The sequence below is a fragment of the Hippopotamus amphibius genome, chromosome 17, assembly GCF_030028045.1.
Source record: "Hippopotamus amphibius kiboko isolate mHipAmp2 chromosome 17, mHipAmp2.hap2, whole genome shotgun sequence".
In the NCBI taxonomy this organism is placed as follows: Eukaryota; Metazoa; Chordata; class Mammalia; order Artiodactyla; family Hippopotamidae; genus Hippopotamus; species Hippopotamus amphibius.
The window spans coordinates 46,248,014-46,266,109 of record NC_080202.1 but is presented as its reverse complement, the minus strand read 5'-3'; the positions used below and the strand labels follow the sequence as shown (position 1 = coordinate 46,266,109).

At 39.2% G+C, this 18,096-nt stretch overlaps 1 protein-coding gene and 1 pseudogene across 2 annotated transcripts in view; one reads left to right on the top strand and one right to left on the bottom strand.

Moving 5' to 3' along the window:
* Positions 1-4,793: 4,793 nt before the first annotated feature.
* LOC130839970 (RAD52 motif-containing protein 1-like) overlaps positions 4,794-18,096 on the top strand; it is a 371,059-nt gene continuing 357,756 nt past the window's right edge. For both annotated transcript variants that reach the window (XM_057714885.1, XM_057714884.1), the window contains exons 1-2: positions 4,794-5,347; positions 5,716-5,895. In XM_057714885.1, coding sequence (XP_057570868.1) covers positions 5,252-5,347; positions 5,716-5,895 — 276 coding nt within the window. In that variant the 5' untranslated portion in view covers positions 4,794-5,251. The remainder of the gene's footprint in view (positions 5,348-5,715; positions 5,896-18,096) is intronic.
* The window catches only part of LOC130839969 (cell division cycle protein 27 homolog), a 28,783-nt pseudogene continuing 17,169 nt past the window's right edge, over positions 6,483-18,096 (bottom strand).

The following is an 18,096-nucleotide window of genomic DNA, read 5'->3' as shown; positions in this document are numbered from 1 at the left end:
CCCACCCCACCCATGCGCAAACAATGTGCTGGAAGGAACCTGGGCTGGGTTAGGAGGCAGCTAAGGGCTGAAATTCTGGCTGTGCCCGTTACCAGCCCTGTGCCCTCAGGCAAGATTTTTCTCCTTTCTGAGCCTCCATTTTCTCATCTGTCAAATGGGGCTCACGACTTCTCTCAGTAAGGTTCGCTGTGAAGATTCAGTAACGATGGCAGCTACGTGTTCCACTCTGCAGCTGCACTCTTCTGGCCCTCACCCTTCCACCCGTTGCTCCCCTTGCAGCACATTCTCCAAGAGTGGCTTAGAGGCAAGCCGGCTGCCTGTCATGAGGACGCTCAAGCAGCCCTACGGGAAGGTCTACAGGGCCAGGAACTGAGGCTTCCAGACAACAGCTATGTTGGGGAGTCACATTAGAAGCTGATCCTCTACCCCCAGTGGAGCCTTTATGTGACTGTAGCCCTGGCCAACCCCTTGACGACAACCTCATGAGAGACCCCGAGCCAGAAGCACCCAGCTAAGCTGCTTCTGGTTTCCTGGCCCTCAGAAGCTATGTGAGATAATCAGTATTTGCTAAATTTGGGGGGGGTGGGGTGGGGTGGGAATTTGTGATGCAGAGATAAGCAATGTACTTTCAGGGTTATTATAGGAATTAAGAGTTAATGCAGACGGGGAGGGTGGGGGGGGAGTTGAGGGAGGGAGGGAATATGGGGATATGTGTATAAAAACAGATAATTGAACTTGGTGTACCCCCCCCTCAAAAAAAAAGAGTTAATGCAGGGAATTCCCTTTGAAGTCCAGTGGTTAGGGCTCCACACTTTCACTGCCGAGGGTATGGGTTCAATCCCTTGTTAGGGAACTAAAACCCTAAGCCTCACTGTGTGGCCAAAAAAAAAAAAAAAAAAAGAGAGAGAGAATGCAATCAAAAAGCAACCAGACTTACTGGGACCAGTGACTCCAGAAAGGGCAGAAGGGAAAAGCAGAAAGAGGGAGCACTGGAGAGGGAGCTCCTGGCTGAATCCAAGCCAGGCAGGTCCCCACTCCTGAACTCTGCGGAGGAGTCTGAGCGACTGAATATGTAGACAATGGCCAGACCATTGTCTATAAAATACAAAAATAGTGCTTTGACCCACTACCTATAGCAACAGCCTGGGAAGCCAAACCACAACCCCTGTAGCAACCAGGCCCAAACAGTCAGGCCTTGATCAATAACAAGCTTCCCTAATTTTGCCCCTGCTTTCAACATAGTGCAAGTTAGAGAAAGTTAAATATGCTCCCCTAACCAATCACATGGGATGCCCCTCCTCTAGTTAACCCACCTATGGCTTTTCTATGCCAGCAGCCTCCAATCAGAGCATACCTGAAGACTCCCATTTTTTTGCTACAAAGCTTTCCCACTCCTCTGCCTGCCTTTCTCTGACAAACTCAAGTAATGGTGGCTGACTCCCTTGCAGTAGAAAGCTCTGAATAAATAACCTTTGTTTGGACTTCCTAGGTAGCACAGTGGTTAAGAATCTGCCTGCCAAGGCAGGGGACACAGATCTGAGCCCTGCTCTGGGAAGATTCCACATGCCACGGAGCAACTAAGCCTGTGCGCCACAACTAGAGCCCGTGTGCCACAACTATTGAGCCCGTGTGCTGCAACTATTGAAGTCCACATGCCTAGAGCCTGTGCTCCACAAGAGAAGCCACTACAATGAGGAGCCTGTGCACCACAACGAAGAGCAGCCCCTGCTCACTGCAACTAGAGAAAGTCCACGTGCAGCAACGAAGACCCAACACAGCCAATAAATAAAATAATTTTTAAAAAAATAATAAATAAATAATATTTATATATATATATAAAAAAATAACCTTTGCTTGTTCACTTGGGTCATCTTTATTTATTTCTACAAGCCCAAGTTCTCTGTCTCCCTTCCTGCTCCCAGGTCACAAACAAAATCTTCCTCTCCTGCCAGGAATCCAGAGAAAGCTGCTCAGGGATGATGGGAGAGAGGGGGACAGTTATATTTAAGAGTATAGCTTTGGATATACTATATATACACAATGGAATATTAGCCAGCCATCAAAAAGAATGAAGTCATGACATTTGCAGCAACATGGATGGATGGATGGCCTTAGAGATTATCATACTAAGCAAAGTAAGTCAGAAAGAGAAAGACAAATACCATATGATATCACTTATATGTGGACTCTAAAGTATGATACAAACCAACATATCTCCAAAACAAAAAACAGACTCACAGATGTAGAGACCAGACTCGTGGTTGCCAAGGGACAGTGGGGTCGGGGACGGGGGGAGGGGAAAGGAGAGTAGGAGAGGGAAGCAATGGGAGTTTGGGATTAGCAGATGCAAACTATTATATGTAGGACGAATAACAAGGTCCTACTGTATAGCACAGGGATCTATATTCAACATTCTGTGACAAACCATAATGGAAAAGAATATGAAGAAGAATATATATGTGGATAACTGAATCACTTTGCAGTACAACACAAATTAACACAACACTGTAAATCAACTATATCTCAATAACATTTAAAAAAGAGTGTAGTTTTGGAATAGGACAGATCTGGGCTCAAATTCTGACTCTGATGCTTAACTAGCTGTGTGGTCTGAAGTAAGTCAGTTAACCACTCTGAGCCTCTGTTTCCTCATGCCGAGGGAACATCCACTGTAAGAATTCAGTGAGGTAACACATTTAAGGCGCTGAGCATATAATAGTGCTTCATAAAGAAAGGCCAGCCATCAGCCTTCTCACAGCCTCTTGCTGGAGTAGGAAGCCCCTGTGGCCCATCTTTATTCATACCCCCTCCTTTCTGTGCAGCAGAGAGCTTGACTGACCTCAGCTGGATGGACTCAAAGCCATGGGCTCCAAGTCCAGGGTGTATCAAAGGGCAGGGGTTGGTCTCAGGAGAAGGCTGGACAAAGGGCTTAAAAGCATTCTCTAAAGAAATCCAACTGGTCAAAAGCAGGGGACAAAGTGTCCAAGGCCAGATACCTGTTCTCATCCAGTTTTATCCTGGCTCTGAGGAGTGCTCAGGATAGGGTAATTCCTGCCCCGAAAAGTCTGAGTGCCCTTGTGCCAAGTGCTTTCCTAAGACTGAGGAGGTGAGCTGGGTCTTCCCCTGTTCTCTCCTGTGTGTGTCTGTGTGTGTGTTTGCTTGCTTACATGTTAGTTTCTACAGTTTTTAAAATAAATAATTTATTTATTTACTTATTGGCTGTGTTGGGTCTTCATTGCTGCACATGAGCTTTCTCTAGTTGCAGTGAGTAGGGGCTACTCTTCGTTGTGGTGCGCAGGCTTCTCATTGCGGTGGCTTCCCTTGTTGCGGAGCACGGACTCTAGGAGCATGGGTTTCTGTAGTTGTGACACATGGGCTCAACAGTTGTGGCTCGTGGGTTCTAGAGCACAGGCTCAGCAGTTGTGGCACACAGGCTTAGGTGCTCCACAGCATGTGGGATCTTCCTGGCCCAGGGATTGAAACCGTGTACTCTGCATTGACAGGCAGATTCTTAACCATTGTGCCACCAGGGAAGCCCTCTTCATCTTTAAAATGAGAAATTTAATAGCTTTCCAGGACACACACACACACACACACACAGGCAAAATAGTGTTCTGCTAATAGTGAGGGGATAGCTTTGAGATGCTCACGTGCTAGAAGCATCCTGAATCCTCCACCTCCAATCTGCCAAGCTCTTTCTTTCCACCCAGCTGTCTCTCCTTCCACCGCCACCACTGGAATCCAAGCCTCCGGCCGGCCATCTTTTGCCTGGATTATTGCAAAAAGTCCTAAATGCTTTCCTTTGGTTCAACAATCAAAGAATACAAGGGTTAGAAACCATCCCCTAGCCCCTAAATTCACCCAATGATTTTTAAAATATTGACAATAACCAGGTCTGGGGGCAATGCACTCTTTCTCCACAGGGCTAGAGTGGAAACTGCCCTACATTTCTGGAAGGCAGTTTGTTCAGATGTGACATACTGATTTTGCAGGTCCATTTTTCAAAACAGTATAGAAATAAAAAAAATTACAGTTGCTGTTCAAAAACTCGTTACAAGGTTCTTTGTGGTAATATTGTTTCTGATGAAAGAAAAGGAAGGAAGGAAAGAAAGGAAGGAAGGAGGGAAGGAAAAGAAAGAAAGGAGGGAAGGATGGGAGAAAAAAGAAAGAAAGAGAAAGAAAAGAAAGGAAGGAAGGAAGGAAGGAAGGAAGGAAGGAAGGAAGGAAGGAAGGAAGGAAGAAGGAAGGAAGGAAGGAAGGAAAGAAAGAGTCAAATATCCAAAAGTAGAGACTTTGGTTAAACAAACTGTAACAGTCTATACTTTGACTACAATATACAATTCCTTCAACAAAAATGACATTACAGAGCAGTAATTTTCAAAGTGCGTCTAGGAAGAGCAGAAAGAGCATTTGTTTGAAATGCACACGCTTACTGATTCAGAAACTCTGGGCTGGGCCCAGTAATCTGCGTTTTAACAAGCCCGCTGGACAATTCACAACCACTTTTGCAGATGAATATTTATCACTACAAAACGATAAACGGTTAAATAACAAAGGGTTACAAAACGGCATGTACAAAACAGCAGGTACAGTCTATGTGCAAAGGGTCTCAAAGGCTTGGGGTGGGTGCCTGAGAGGGAGACATTCTTCCCTTATCTGATCACTCTTAGTAATTCATTTTACTGTTTAACTGAGAGTGGCGAGCAGGCCTTTGCAAGATAGAGGAGAGTAAGCAATTACAAGTATGGAAGTTTCAACTTCCTCATCAAGAGATTTAGAGCCGACTTGAGGAAGAACTTAACTGCTAAGAGCACCAAATCCCAGAAGGGGCTCCTTGGCGACATTTTTCCCAGATGGAACAGACCAAGGCTGCCCCGAGGGTGTCCAGCTTCGCTGACCGAGGGCGGGCCTGACCTGATGTCCCGACCCCTTCCAGCCTTGGGACGCGGGGGGAGCTGCGAGCGCTGCAGGACTCCCGCCCCCGACGGACGCGGCAGGGCCCGGGGGTTTGGGTGGGGAAGGAAGGAGAGGCAGCGGGGCCGTTGCTAGGGGAAGGGCGGCGGGGCTGGCTAGGAACGCAGGCGGCGCCACCAGGCGTTGTTGGGCTCTGCGGCTCCAGCTCCCGCAAACCTGTTGCTCCCTTCTCCCGGCCCAGGTCCCAGCGCCGCCCTCATCCCACTCCCACCGAGCGGCCCCGCCCCCTCACGCTCCCGTTTTAAAGAAACGAGCGCGCACGCGCGGTGACGGTAAGATGGCGAAGAGGCTACCTTTTGCGGTTCCCACCGGGAGTGACAAAGTCTCGCTGGTGTGGGAGCTGAGCTCTGGACCCACGGCCGAGGCCTTGCAAGTGAGCCGGGCGGGGTGGAGGGAGGGGTGGAGAAAGCCGGCCCGCGCCCCAGTTACTGGGAGCCCCGGGTCCTGCCTCAGCACCTCACCCGCTCTGGGCTCCGCTGACAGGAATCTTAGTTCTAGAGGCGACCTGAGCCGTCCACTCGTCCCCACGCATTTTTGAGAGAGAGCTCCCAACAGGCGGCACACTGCCTCCGAATGCTTCTCGAAGGTTCGGATTTCAGAGGAAAACGTGTTCAAGAAATGAGAAGGGTTTGGAGTTGCAGGTCGCGATGGTGAAGGGCTGGGGGAGGATAAGGGAATGGGCAGTTTGGTTTCCTGGGCGGGAAATTTCCTGCACTTACTTAGCGTGGGACCCCCCTACAGCATTCTCCGTTCACAGCCTTCTCCCAGTTTGGCCTCCTGTATTCGGTCCGAGTCTTCCCAAACGCTGCAGTGGCCGGTCCTGGGTTCTATGCCATCAAACAGTTTCATTTGGCAAGGGATGCCCACAGAGCCCAAAAGGCATGTGACGAAAAGCAGCTTTTTCAGACATCTCCAGTGAAGGTGGGTCCAAATGTGGAATTCCTCGCTCTACTGGGATGAGTGCTGAATTTAGAAATAATAGGCCATGGGAGATATTGTGAAATATTTTTCATCTTACTACATATTTACTCCATATCTATGAGGATCCACCATAAAAATTTTATTATCAGAAACAGCTGGCTTTATGTGAGCATTTTTTTTTCATGTTAATATTAGTACAATTAAAAAACAAACACAGTGGTGGGGACAAGCAAAAGCTATGGCAGGCATAATTTCCATTATTTACATTTGAAGTGACAGAAACAATTTTGTTTTTTAAAAAATTAAAAGTAAAAATCTAAATGTTTATTTAGCTATATGCTGAAATAAACTATACTTGTGAGTTACAAATTTATGCGGCCAAAAGAGCAACCAGCTTTGTGCCTCCTACTATATAACCAGAGGCTATGATGATGATAACCTTCTTTTACATTTAGATAAACTCCTCTAAGGTAACAGCAGTTAAATAAACTTAGATTCTCTCCAAAATTGCCTTTAACAGGTTGGAGTTTTAAATGAATTTATTTCATCAATACCAAATCTGTATTTTACATGGAAAATACCTTTTTTGAAGGGGCTCCGTGGATGGCACATCAATTACAGAAGATGTATTAGTGTAGTTTTGTAAATAGGATGCATCTCCAGGACTTGGGGTTTCTAATGGCAAAATCCAAAACTGAGAAGAGGTTGAAATCAAGGTGTCAAAAAGTCATCAAGGCATATATAAAGCAGCACTATACTTAAATTAGAAGGTCTAAAAGGAAGAGAATGGCATATCAGTCTTGGGGGCACTGAGGATCTAAGGGGCAGATTAAAAAGAAACTGAATGTAGACTATTCCACCCACCATAACTAAATTAAAAAAAAAAATCAAACAAGAAACTAAATTGAGCAGCAACTACTGATCTCAGGAGATTTACCAGAAATAAAGAAGAATGGCTTTGTAAAAGCTAAGATTCAAATTATCAAATTACTTCAAATTCTTGGCATTTATGGGATTTAGACCCTATGATAGAGAAAATGTCTCCAGAGACCAATGAATACATCTGTGGATTCAATGAGTTTTGTAATCTCATGGTCATACTACACGGGTGAGTCAAAAATTATCTGCACTCTGGCTGTAGAATTTATAGAAGTTTTAATATAACTGGAGTGCGGATAATTTTTGACTCACCCTCATATTTCAGTAGCTCCCTGGCCCCAGGACCCAATTCACAGTCTGTTCTAGCATATGATTTTTTATTTTGATTCTTTTGGACATGCATCCTCTGGGCTGGGTTCCTGTATTTATACATACACATATTTCTGACAATTTTGACAAAATATTTCATATTGATAGGTGTCAATCCTTCCTTCCCATTTTGGAATACAGCACTTTAACAATAACCAGTGCTGTCACTCTGATTATATCACAAGCATTCCAACATTTTAAGAGGTTCACTGCTATTCATTGATGCACAGCCATAAACACGATATCTTTTAATGCATACACCAGCTGAATAACGCATGTTTGTTTTAAAATTTTCTCCAATATTTAATATGAAATTTTTTTATCACAGATGCTGTATTTCTATCCCGTCATTTCCTGAAAATGGAACAGGTTCATTGACTTATTAAATACCTCTATTTCCATAATGATTTAGACGTTGCTGTTCATATTAATTTATATTACTAATACAGGAATTACTATAGGATCATTTAATATTACAGCACATTTTAAGGTATCTTTTTAGTCTTACCTTGGGGTTAATGGGCTAAGAGCAGCTGGTCCTCCCAATAAACTTCGACCAGTTTTTGGTTTATTTTGAACCTGTTTAGATAATATGGAAGTTGCTGTTCCAAGAGGGGCAGTATCTGGTGAAATTACAGCTGAATCAATATAAGACACTGAAGAATCTGTATTCAATGAGTACTTTGCATTGGAAGATTCTAAATTCAGTCTGTTTAATTCCTGAAACAGAAAATTTCTACCATGTCATTTACAGTACATTATTTAGTTCAGACCACTGTTTTTCATTTTCACAATATTTTGAACATTAGTATATAATACACTCACAATTGTGTCCTGGGGTGTTTAAGAACTGTCTCAGGCTGTCTGTGAGATAAACTATGATTAGATACTAGTGTTGTGCAAGAGTTGGGCAGATAGCTGCTAAAGTTCTGTAAAGATGTTAATTTAAATGTTTGGTCAGGATCTGGCTTTTCACCTGTGAAGGGGGAAAAAAAAAGTTTGCCTCTGAGGAAATGAAGGTTAAATTTTTTTCAAGCATGTGTAAATCAGCCGAATTAAGGCCTTATCCAGAGTTTTAAAGTTCTTCTGTCTGTTTCAGTGAATCAAGATTTATCTCCCAAAAGCCCATTCATCAATTTACTGTAAAAGTAAAGATAAAAGTAAAGATACCCCTAAGATAAAGCTGTAAATTTAGGAAATAAACTGCAGTGACACTGACTTTAAATACAGTAAATCACAGGAAAATGCAGATTTCTGTGTTCATTTTAAAGCAGAAAGCAACCTGATCTCATTTTGCTCAAGGTAAGGAGTAAGGGTGGAGAGGTGAAACCCTGTAGAAATCATAGTAAAGTTTTAAGCACTTCCATATATATAGACACAACAATGTTTTAAAAATGATTCTTCGTGCATCCTAGTGCATATATACTGAGACACTCTCCCCCCATGTTATCCAGGTCTTATTTATAGAAGAGTTTCTGCTCTGGGCATTCTATTAATTTCTTTCCTACCCAGAATGCTATTTGGCTAGTGTTTTACTCACAATACAACTCATTCTAGAGGACATAAGAAAGGCCACATTATTCCTGAAACATATAATTCTACCTGATTTTTTGTTCTCAATTTTAAAAGCCCTTAGCTTTGAAAAATATTTTTCTTGTAGACAGATAATTTGTATCACTCTCCAAAAATTAAGCAGGGGGGAAAAAAAGAGGAAGAAGAAATGGGAGAACCCTCCCACAGCCACCTCTACAAACCTACCTATTTCACATAATGACTCAAAGGGGCACCAGAGGAAAGGATTTAAACTAAGCCTCTTTTGGTAACATTCTGATCCTTTGGCAAGCCAATCTGTCTTGCTGTAAAGACAAACAAATAGATTAGACAAGCTATAAAACCTAAAACATCTATTACAAAGAAACTTTTGATATAGAAAATTAGGTAAATCGGAAAGTACTCTTCTAGATTCTTCCTTAAATAATCAGTTCCTCCTTCTTACCATCCTCCAATCTCTATTACTTAGGGCAGTTCAAGTCAAAAGTCAGGTGAAAGCAAACAGAACATGAATTGAAAGGAATGTTAACAAAATGAACAAGCTATCATTGCCTTCTTAAATACTATAATTGCTTTTAATTTCCTGTTGGATATTAGAATTACTGAGGAGATATGGAAAATGCCCAAATATTGCAGTCTTATTCTTGATTTTAAATATAAATCTCAGTGGTAATTTTGAAAGTGACAAACACTTTAAATATGGCATATTTAAATGATCAGATTTTTTAACAAAATAGAGGTGGTAGCTCTTAATGAAAAGGAAAATTCATGTTTCTAAACTGGGTGTATAAAGGCTTACATTTAGAATGGAGACAACATTTTGGGACTCTATATACTTGAAACAATCTGGAAATTATTAGAACAGCATTGTTGCCTCCCCAGCTTTTAAATGGGAAGGAAGATGGGATTGAGGGTTAATGAAACTTGTTGGAACTTTCAGATTAAAAGATACTGTTCACCTGGTCTAAGGCTGAACTTCTTCATTATCTAATGGAAAAAAATTAAGATACAGCAATTTTTCCAAAACCCTAAGGTTTTAAAAAGGACCAGATGGCATCTAACCAAGATTTTCAAAACAGCCCTCAAATGAAACTATTAGTTAAAACATATACTCTGTTTATATGCTGTCAGTGTATCTCAGAGAACTGAAAAGAAGACCCCCTTGGGGAACTATATAGGCATGTGGGACCTCAGCTCCCCAACCAGAGGTTGAACCTGCACTCCCTGCATTGGAAGGTGAAGTCTTAGCCACTGGACCTCCAGGGAAGTCCCCTATTTATTTATCTTTCATGTGTGCTCTCCTGCAATTGATTATAAGCTTTCTGAAGACAGGAAATTAAATTGCTCATTTTTATATTACCTCTTTCCTGTTTTCAATAGCCTTGCCCCCTTGCTTTGCTTGTATCAATACAACATAAAATAGATACTTTTACTAATAATTTTTAAAGTTGCACTGTATGAATTACTGAAATGACCAGAAAAGTGGTGGACAAACTGATTAAGCATAAAATAATCTATTCAAGAAAAAATATTATGAAAATGTAAGAGGTGTTCATTTATGATGAAGATCTTCTCCAGTATTATGTAAATTATCTTTTCTTTTTACATTAGCAAAAGGTAAATTCTCTTAAACCTTTGATAAGTTGGCAAGGCTGATTTTTATAATAAGCCATGATCTGATTAATAGACCATAAAATACATGTAAAACAAAATGTCTGCTAAGAAGAGATTAGATACACACACACATACATGGATAAATACTGGTATGTATAATACTGGCTTAGCTAAAAAGTTCATTCGGGATGTTACGGAAATACCCAAACGAACTTATGGCCAACCCAATAATATAAAAGTTAACTGGGGAAGGAGCCAGATGTGGAGTTATAATAATCAAATCTGGGAGACAGATCTCTAATTATTCAATAGAGAGATAAAAAGGGGAAAAGACTTAATAAAATTAACCTGGCCCAACTTTAGATGGATTTTTTTAAAAACTAAAACTCCAAAAGAAGTTTCCCAAAGAATTGGGGTAAAAAAAACTACTTAAATAGCACTGGGAAGAACAGGTTAATCTAACAACCAAACTTAGTATCAGTTGTGTCCTAAAGATGCAAAGTGTCATAAGATATTGTAGACAAAAAGACCAACAAAGTGTCTATATCAAAATACCTGGAGATAAAAGATAACCCAACAAGCTGTAGCTGCAAATCTATAACAGGTAGCTTTCTAGATTACTGGGTGCAACTGTGGTCACAAGATAGGCATATGATGGCTGAAATGAAAAGCCAGTTTTTGGAGCAGGGATGTGTCCCATTGGATACTTAACCTTTTAATATTTATGATGAATAAAAATAACCCATCTTTATTTCTCTGAAGAAGGGGAAAAACCTTCCTTCTTCATGGTTAGGAATTGATATAATCACACCATCAAAAACTTTTAAACAACTAATCTTATTTTAAAAATAGTAAATACATATGTAGCATTTTTGTGATTTAACACCTTCCCTTACTTTGTTTCATTAAATAATGTTATATAAATGATATCATAGAGTATGTAAATTTTTGAAATTGGCCTTTTTCATTTGCCACAACGCCCTTGAAATTCATCCAAGTTATTATGTTTTACAATAGTTTGTTCCTCTTTATTGCTGAGTAGTAGTTCATTGTATGGAAGTAGTTTTTTTGTTTTTTTTTTTTCATTCACCCACCATATTTGAGTTGATTCTATTTTTGAGCTTTTACAAATAAAGTTGCTATGAACATTCATGTATGAGTATCATTTTACATTCTCATCAGCAATGTATGAGAAATCCCAATGCTCTGCATCCCCATCAGCACTTGGTATTGTCGATATTTTTAATTTTAGCCATTTTAATGGGCATGTAGTGGCTTCTAATGGTAGTTTTTATTTGCCTTTCCTTAATGGCTAATGATCTGCTATCTTTTCATGTGCTTATTTAGCATCCACATACCCCCTCTGGTGAAGTGCCCATTCAAGTATTTTGCCCCTTTTCTAATTCCTAAGTTTCTTATTATTGAGAAGTTAAAAGAAACAAAAAAGACTCTTGTATCAAGTCTTTCCTAGTTACTATCTTACCTCTCTTCTTAACTGGGAGGAACTGATCATTCCCACATTTAAACAGAATACTGCTCATGTTTTATCACAGCACTTAAATTGTGATGATAAAAACTTATAAACTTTTGTTTACTGCTTCTTTCCTCCTACACTTTATTATAAACCTTTGGGGGAGGGAGAAGAGGACTGTGAGTTATTTATCTTTACATTCCTATGCCAAGTATGATGTCTAGCCATAATAGGGGATGGATCTCAAAGTTTTTTGAATAAATGACAAGAATCATAGTTGCATGAACTAAATCCATTACTCCAAGTTCTTCTATTAAGATAAATGAAGATATTGGTATTATATCTTTCTTTACTCCTGTTCTCAAAAGAGTGGTGCCATCTGAAAATGAGCCCCAAATTTCAGCCAAATAATTTATTCTGTTCAAAAAGATATTTTCAAGGTTTTTTTTTTTTAAAAAACTACTATTCAGACTACCCTCAATATATCTTAAAACAGATGCTAACCTAATTCTTAGACAAGCAATCCTCAGTCATTTCTCCCACATGCAACAGATGACATTATCACGAGATGCCCTCCCATGGGCAGCCGAACAACTCCTGTTACTTAATTTCTCCCCAAATCAGAGTATTTCAAAATAAAAATCAGAACAATATTATCATAGTGATAACTCTGAATTCATTCTACTTGCTTTTTAAGACTTAATTTAAAATAAATATAAATAAAATTTAAGTAAATTTTAAGATTATTTGCAAAATCACTATTATTTCAACTACCATCACAAGAAATTTCTCAAATTGATCATGACATGCCAGATGGGAACTGCTATTCTTTATTACTGAAATGTGACTTCAAACCTCTTTCTAAGGAGCAGTGGTGATATTTAATATTATAGAAAAAACTTCACTCTGCTTCTTTTTCCTCAGTGGACCACATGAAGGTATTCTCTTCACCCAAAGTAAAAAAAAACAAAAAAAACCACCCACATGTGTACTCACTTGTTAGGCAGTGCTGCTGTAGCTATTTATCATTAAGGCAAAGTGGACAGTCATAGACGGGATCAACATCTCTACCATTTTACATGTGTAACGAGGTCATGAAACTACAAGACTGTGTACTACTCAACCAAATGCTATTTGATAAACACAGATCAACAGTTTTCTTTCTTTTTTTTTTTCGTCCAAGCACAAAGCATTCTAGTACTGGAAACAGATTTCTGGTAATCTGAATCATTCTTACTTACCAATATACATGTCCCAACAATGAAAGAGTAAAGCAAGCTGAATCACCAAACTCAGTAACAATATCATCATGGCTTTTCTGCTTATTAAACACTCCACCAGATAAGATCTGCTCCCCTTCTGCAAGTCTTTAAAAACACAAATTTATAGATTAAAGAAAAAGTCAATATAAAAAGCATTGTGTGTAAAGACATTTTTCATGACCAATGTACCTCTTACTATGGAGACAAAGTAAAAAGTTCATGGTACCTTTAGGATAGCAATAAACGTGTTTATAATCATTTGGAAGACTGGGAATTTAAGATCTTAAAATTTCAGTCTTACCTTTAAAAATAGAAACAGTTGCCTTTAGTGTATGTACAAATCTAGTCTGAGCAATATACACATTACTCATGTCTAAAGAAACGGACGACCATTATACTGGGGAAAAGTATGAAAGGTTCTTCATTAACAGATGTGGTGCTCCTTCTCAGCTCTATAATTCCTTGAAGTAGGAATTTGTAAGCAGGTTAAACAAGACTAACATTTTAATTAAAAATTGCATACTTCATGGCCTCAGTTATTTCTAGGTTTACAAATGAAACTTGAATAGTACTTCATCTCTTTTTATCAATTATGTTTTCTTGATATAGAAAATTACAAATGTTCCCCAAAGGGAAAAAAATTTGCCTGATTTCACTACATATTTTTAGCATATCAGAGTTTGTAATGGTTTGTGCTTCAAAATGTTTTTCCAAATTGAGGGACGTCCAAAAGGGGAGGGATATCTGTATAAGTATGGCTGATTCATGTTGTTGTGTGGTGGAGGCTAACACAACATTGTAAAGCAACCATACGCCAAAAATAATTAATAAAAAAATAAAGTTTTTTCCAAATCATCATGTGGAAAACTCTCAAGTAAGTTTACACAGTATACCCTAAACATAAAATGTAATATCCAAAGTTCTTTTACTATCAGTGGGACTTTTTAAAAACTATAAATATTTATAAATGGGATAAGAATGTCTAATGTAAGAACTGGCTTAAGAAGCTGGCAAATTAAATAAGTAGATTTTAAAGAACTTAACATCAGAATTTTTGGAGTAGAAATAATTCAATAACAAATGTCTCAGAAATTTTATGTATATTTTAGCTAGCTTTAATTTAAAAGTCATCAACTAGACACTGGACAAATAAAATATGTACCAGACGATGGAGACTTTATGAGGCTTATTTGTATTCTTTCACTGTAAACCTACAAGCTAAATACACAGGCTTTTACAATTGTTTAGTCACCTCTACCATTGTTCCATTTCTCACAGCGCAGAAAAAGCTTTGACAGAACATAGCTACCTAAATCTCTAGCTGCCTCCAGATTCAGAATATGGACATCTGACTTTGCTGAACTGTAATATGCAAAAGAAGTGTTCCTGAATCTGCCCTGTTGCTTCAAAGGAATAATGGTTCCCAAACAGAATGATTTTGAAAGGCCAATAATTACACACCTATCTGGACACCAGGGAGTATTAATCTCAGGTGAACTGGTAAGTTAGGTTTTCAGGCTTATTCTAACTGGGCTAGCAATGAAAGCAAAGGAAAAGAAACAACACTTAGGATCATTTTAGAAAATGGTAGGAATTAGTTATAACTTAGTTTTCTCCAGAGTTATATTCTATTATTTATACCATAATAATGAAATCTCTCCATAACAAAATAATAATGCCATAGGCAGCCGTGTAAACATTTCAAAAGTTACTGAAGTAGAATATCTCTACTATCAAAAGAGGGGAGAAAGGGAGTCAATCAGAGTTAATTCATCAAAAGAATTTTATCCAGAATTCTACAGTGTAAGTAGAACAAAATTAGATAAAAAAGATTTAGAAACTTACTTGCTGAGATCAACACATTTTGCAAGCAGGTATTTACATTGTGGTATAGTACAACTGTGTCCTTTCAAGAGTCTATATGCTTTATATGCCTTTCCTGAGCAGTAATAACAGGCTGCCAGTAAAAACAAGGCTTCTTCTGAGTATACTAAGAACACAAATGAAAAAAAAATTGACTATTATTCAGTATGTTAAATGGGAATCATCGTTCATCTAGCAATACGTAAACAAGTTGAGCAACAACAAAACAACCAGGCATGTTATTTAATACAAAAATCAATTTATTAATTCAAATTTGAATTAAGGAGAAGCACTTTTCTGATAGAAAAGTTAGTTCTCCAAGTCCTGATGACCTTCTTCCTACAAGGAATCAAGGAAATAATACAATGAAGATAACCATAGCATTCTCTGTAAATTCTTAAGAAAAGCAAACACATACACACAACTACCCTTAAACAGACTACCAGAAAAGCATCTTGTTTTTATGTAATATTTTTCTAATGGACTCTTTGAGAGGACAGAAGTCAAATTTCATGACAGGGGAACTCAGGGGATTTGAAGCAAGGGGGCAGATTCAGGAGAACACTTCTTTTGCATATTACAGTTTCCCTCTCATGAAATTGATAAACCTAATTATCAATCTGAAAGTTTCTACGTTAAAAAGACCAGATTGGAAAACAAAGAAACAAAAAAACCCCCACTTATATCGAACACCAAATATACACTAGGTTATATTCAAGATAATTTAAGATAAAGGAAAACATTTCTAACGTGTGAATACCCATACTATTTAAACATTCAAATGACAGACTTGACACTTGTCCAGTAACAAAGGTTAAACTGTTCTTTAACGGCAAGAGTTGAATTATTTATCAGCCTCTTTCCTTTACATTAGAAAATGCCTTAGGTAATGAAATGCGGCACTTTCCCCCTTATTTACTCTCTTCCAAACTGACCAGCACCTGACTTCTATCCTTACAACCTCTCAACCAATCCAGATGAGAGTCTGTTTTTTTCTTTTTGGCTGCACCCCCATGGCATGTGGGATCTTAGTTGCCCAACCAGGGATGGAACCTACGCCCCCTGCAGTAGAAGCACAGAGTCTTAACTGCTGGACCACTAGAGAATCCTCAGATGAGAGTCTATAGAGGGAACAATACAGGGGATAGTAGGAAAGAGGGAAAATTCCTAAGTTCTGTGCTTCTAAAAATAGGTTATGTAATAATATCAGGGGGCTGAGGGATCATCTAAGCCAGTGGTTCCCAAAGTGTGGTCCCTATCCCACTACCAGTATGACTTTGAAGCTTGTTAGAAATGGAAGTTCTTGGGCCCCATCTCAGCTCAGACCCACTAAAATCAGTAATTCTGGGAGTGGGGACCAACAATTTGTGTTATAATAAACCCTTCAGGTGATTTTGATGCATGCTAAACTTTGAGAATCACTGTTTTAAATCTGGTCCATCTTATGATTTTTCAAGAAACCCTAGTATAAAAAGCAGTGTACAATAAATGACACATAGTAAATGATAAGAAATTTTAGCATACATGTATTAGGATCTACAGCAGCATTTGTGATTCAGAAGCAAAAAAATGAATGAGGAGTTCTGCAGTGGGAACAAATTGTTTATTTCACTGAATTATAAGGGCTAACTCACATCAGTTAAAAAATGTGATTTCTTCTAGATTTTGCAAAGGCCTAGTTTCTTGTCATCTAATAAATTAAGCTTTTAAAAACTAGTTATTATACCAATAAAACAATGGCTCCCAAAAACTAGTTCAACTTTCAGCCATAAAAATGCTTTATCAAATGTTTGTTTACAAACACTTGATTATGTTTAAGGTCAATTTTTCACTGTAGTAAAATTCCCTAATACCATAAAGATACCAAATATTACATGTGTGATTTTGATGCAATTACTGTTTTGAAGTGTGATGGCTTAAAAACTATGAAGGTGAGTCAAAAATTATCCACACTCTGGCCGTAGAATTTAGTTTAGTTAACTTTTAGAAAAGACAAATACATCATTTTTCAACATAACCTCCTTGCTTTTCAATACACTTTGTCCATCTGTCAACAAGCTTTTGTATTCCCTCATTAAAAAATTATTTAGGCTGAACTGCGAGCCACGAATGTACCGCTGTCTTCACTCCTTCATCAGAAATGAATCTTCATCCTCGTAGGGCTGCTTTCAGGGGACCAAACAGGTGAAAGTCTGATGGAGCAAGATCAGGACTATAGGGAGAATGCTTTAACACCTCAAAATGAAGTTTTTACAGAGTGTCGACAGTGTGGGCAGAAGTGTAAGGACGTGCATTGTCATGCAAGATCACAACGCCCTTGGATAGCAGTCCCGAAGTTTAGGCTTCAGCTCTTCAATAAGCATCTCACTGTAACAAGCACTGTTGATTGTTGAACCTTTGAGCCATGGTTGATTTGCAAATGATTTGCCACATAATCCACTGTCACACATCTATTCGAAAGAATCATTTCACGTGTATGCTCAGTGTTGTCATCAGACATGGATGGGCATCTGGCTCCTTTTTTTTTTTTAACTTATTTATTTATTTTATTGACTGTGTTGGGTCTTTTTTGCTGTGTGCGGGCTTTCTTTTAGTTGCAGTGAGTGGGGGCTCCTCTTCGTTGTGGTGCGTGGGCTCCTCATTGCCGTGGCTTCTCTTGTTGAGGAGCACAGGCTCTAGGCACATGGGCTTCAGTAGTTGCAGCACATGGGCTCAATAGCTGTGGCTCACGGGCTCTAAAACGCAGGCTGAATAGTTGTGGCGCACAGGCTTAGTTGCTCCGTGGCACGTGGGATCTTCCTGGAGCAGGGATCGAATCCATGTCCCCTGCACTGGCAGACGGATTCTTAACCACTGTGCCACCTAGGAAGCCCATCTGGCTCCTTCTTGATGGCTAACAACCTTCTTTGAAATTCTCTATCCATTCATTCCCACACTTCTTTGTGACAAAACACTTTCTCCATACAGCGCAAAGTCTTTGATAAATAACAGCACGAGGTACATCCTCAGACCACAAAAAATGAATCACTGCATGCTGCTCTTCTTTTGTGCAAATCACAAAACTGCTCACACTGCAGTTGCAAATGAAACTGATGTAACACGTTCACACCTGCACAGCAGTAACTGGGGAGACAATAGCCTTGAATGGAAAGTGCTGATAAGACGGTGCGGGCAAAAGAAGTTTTAATATAA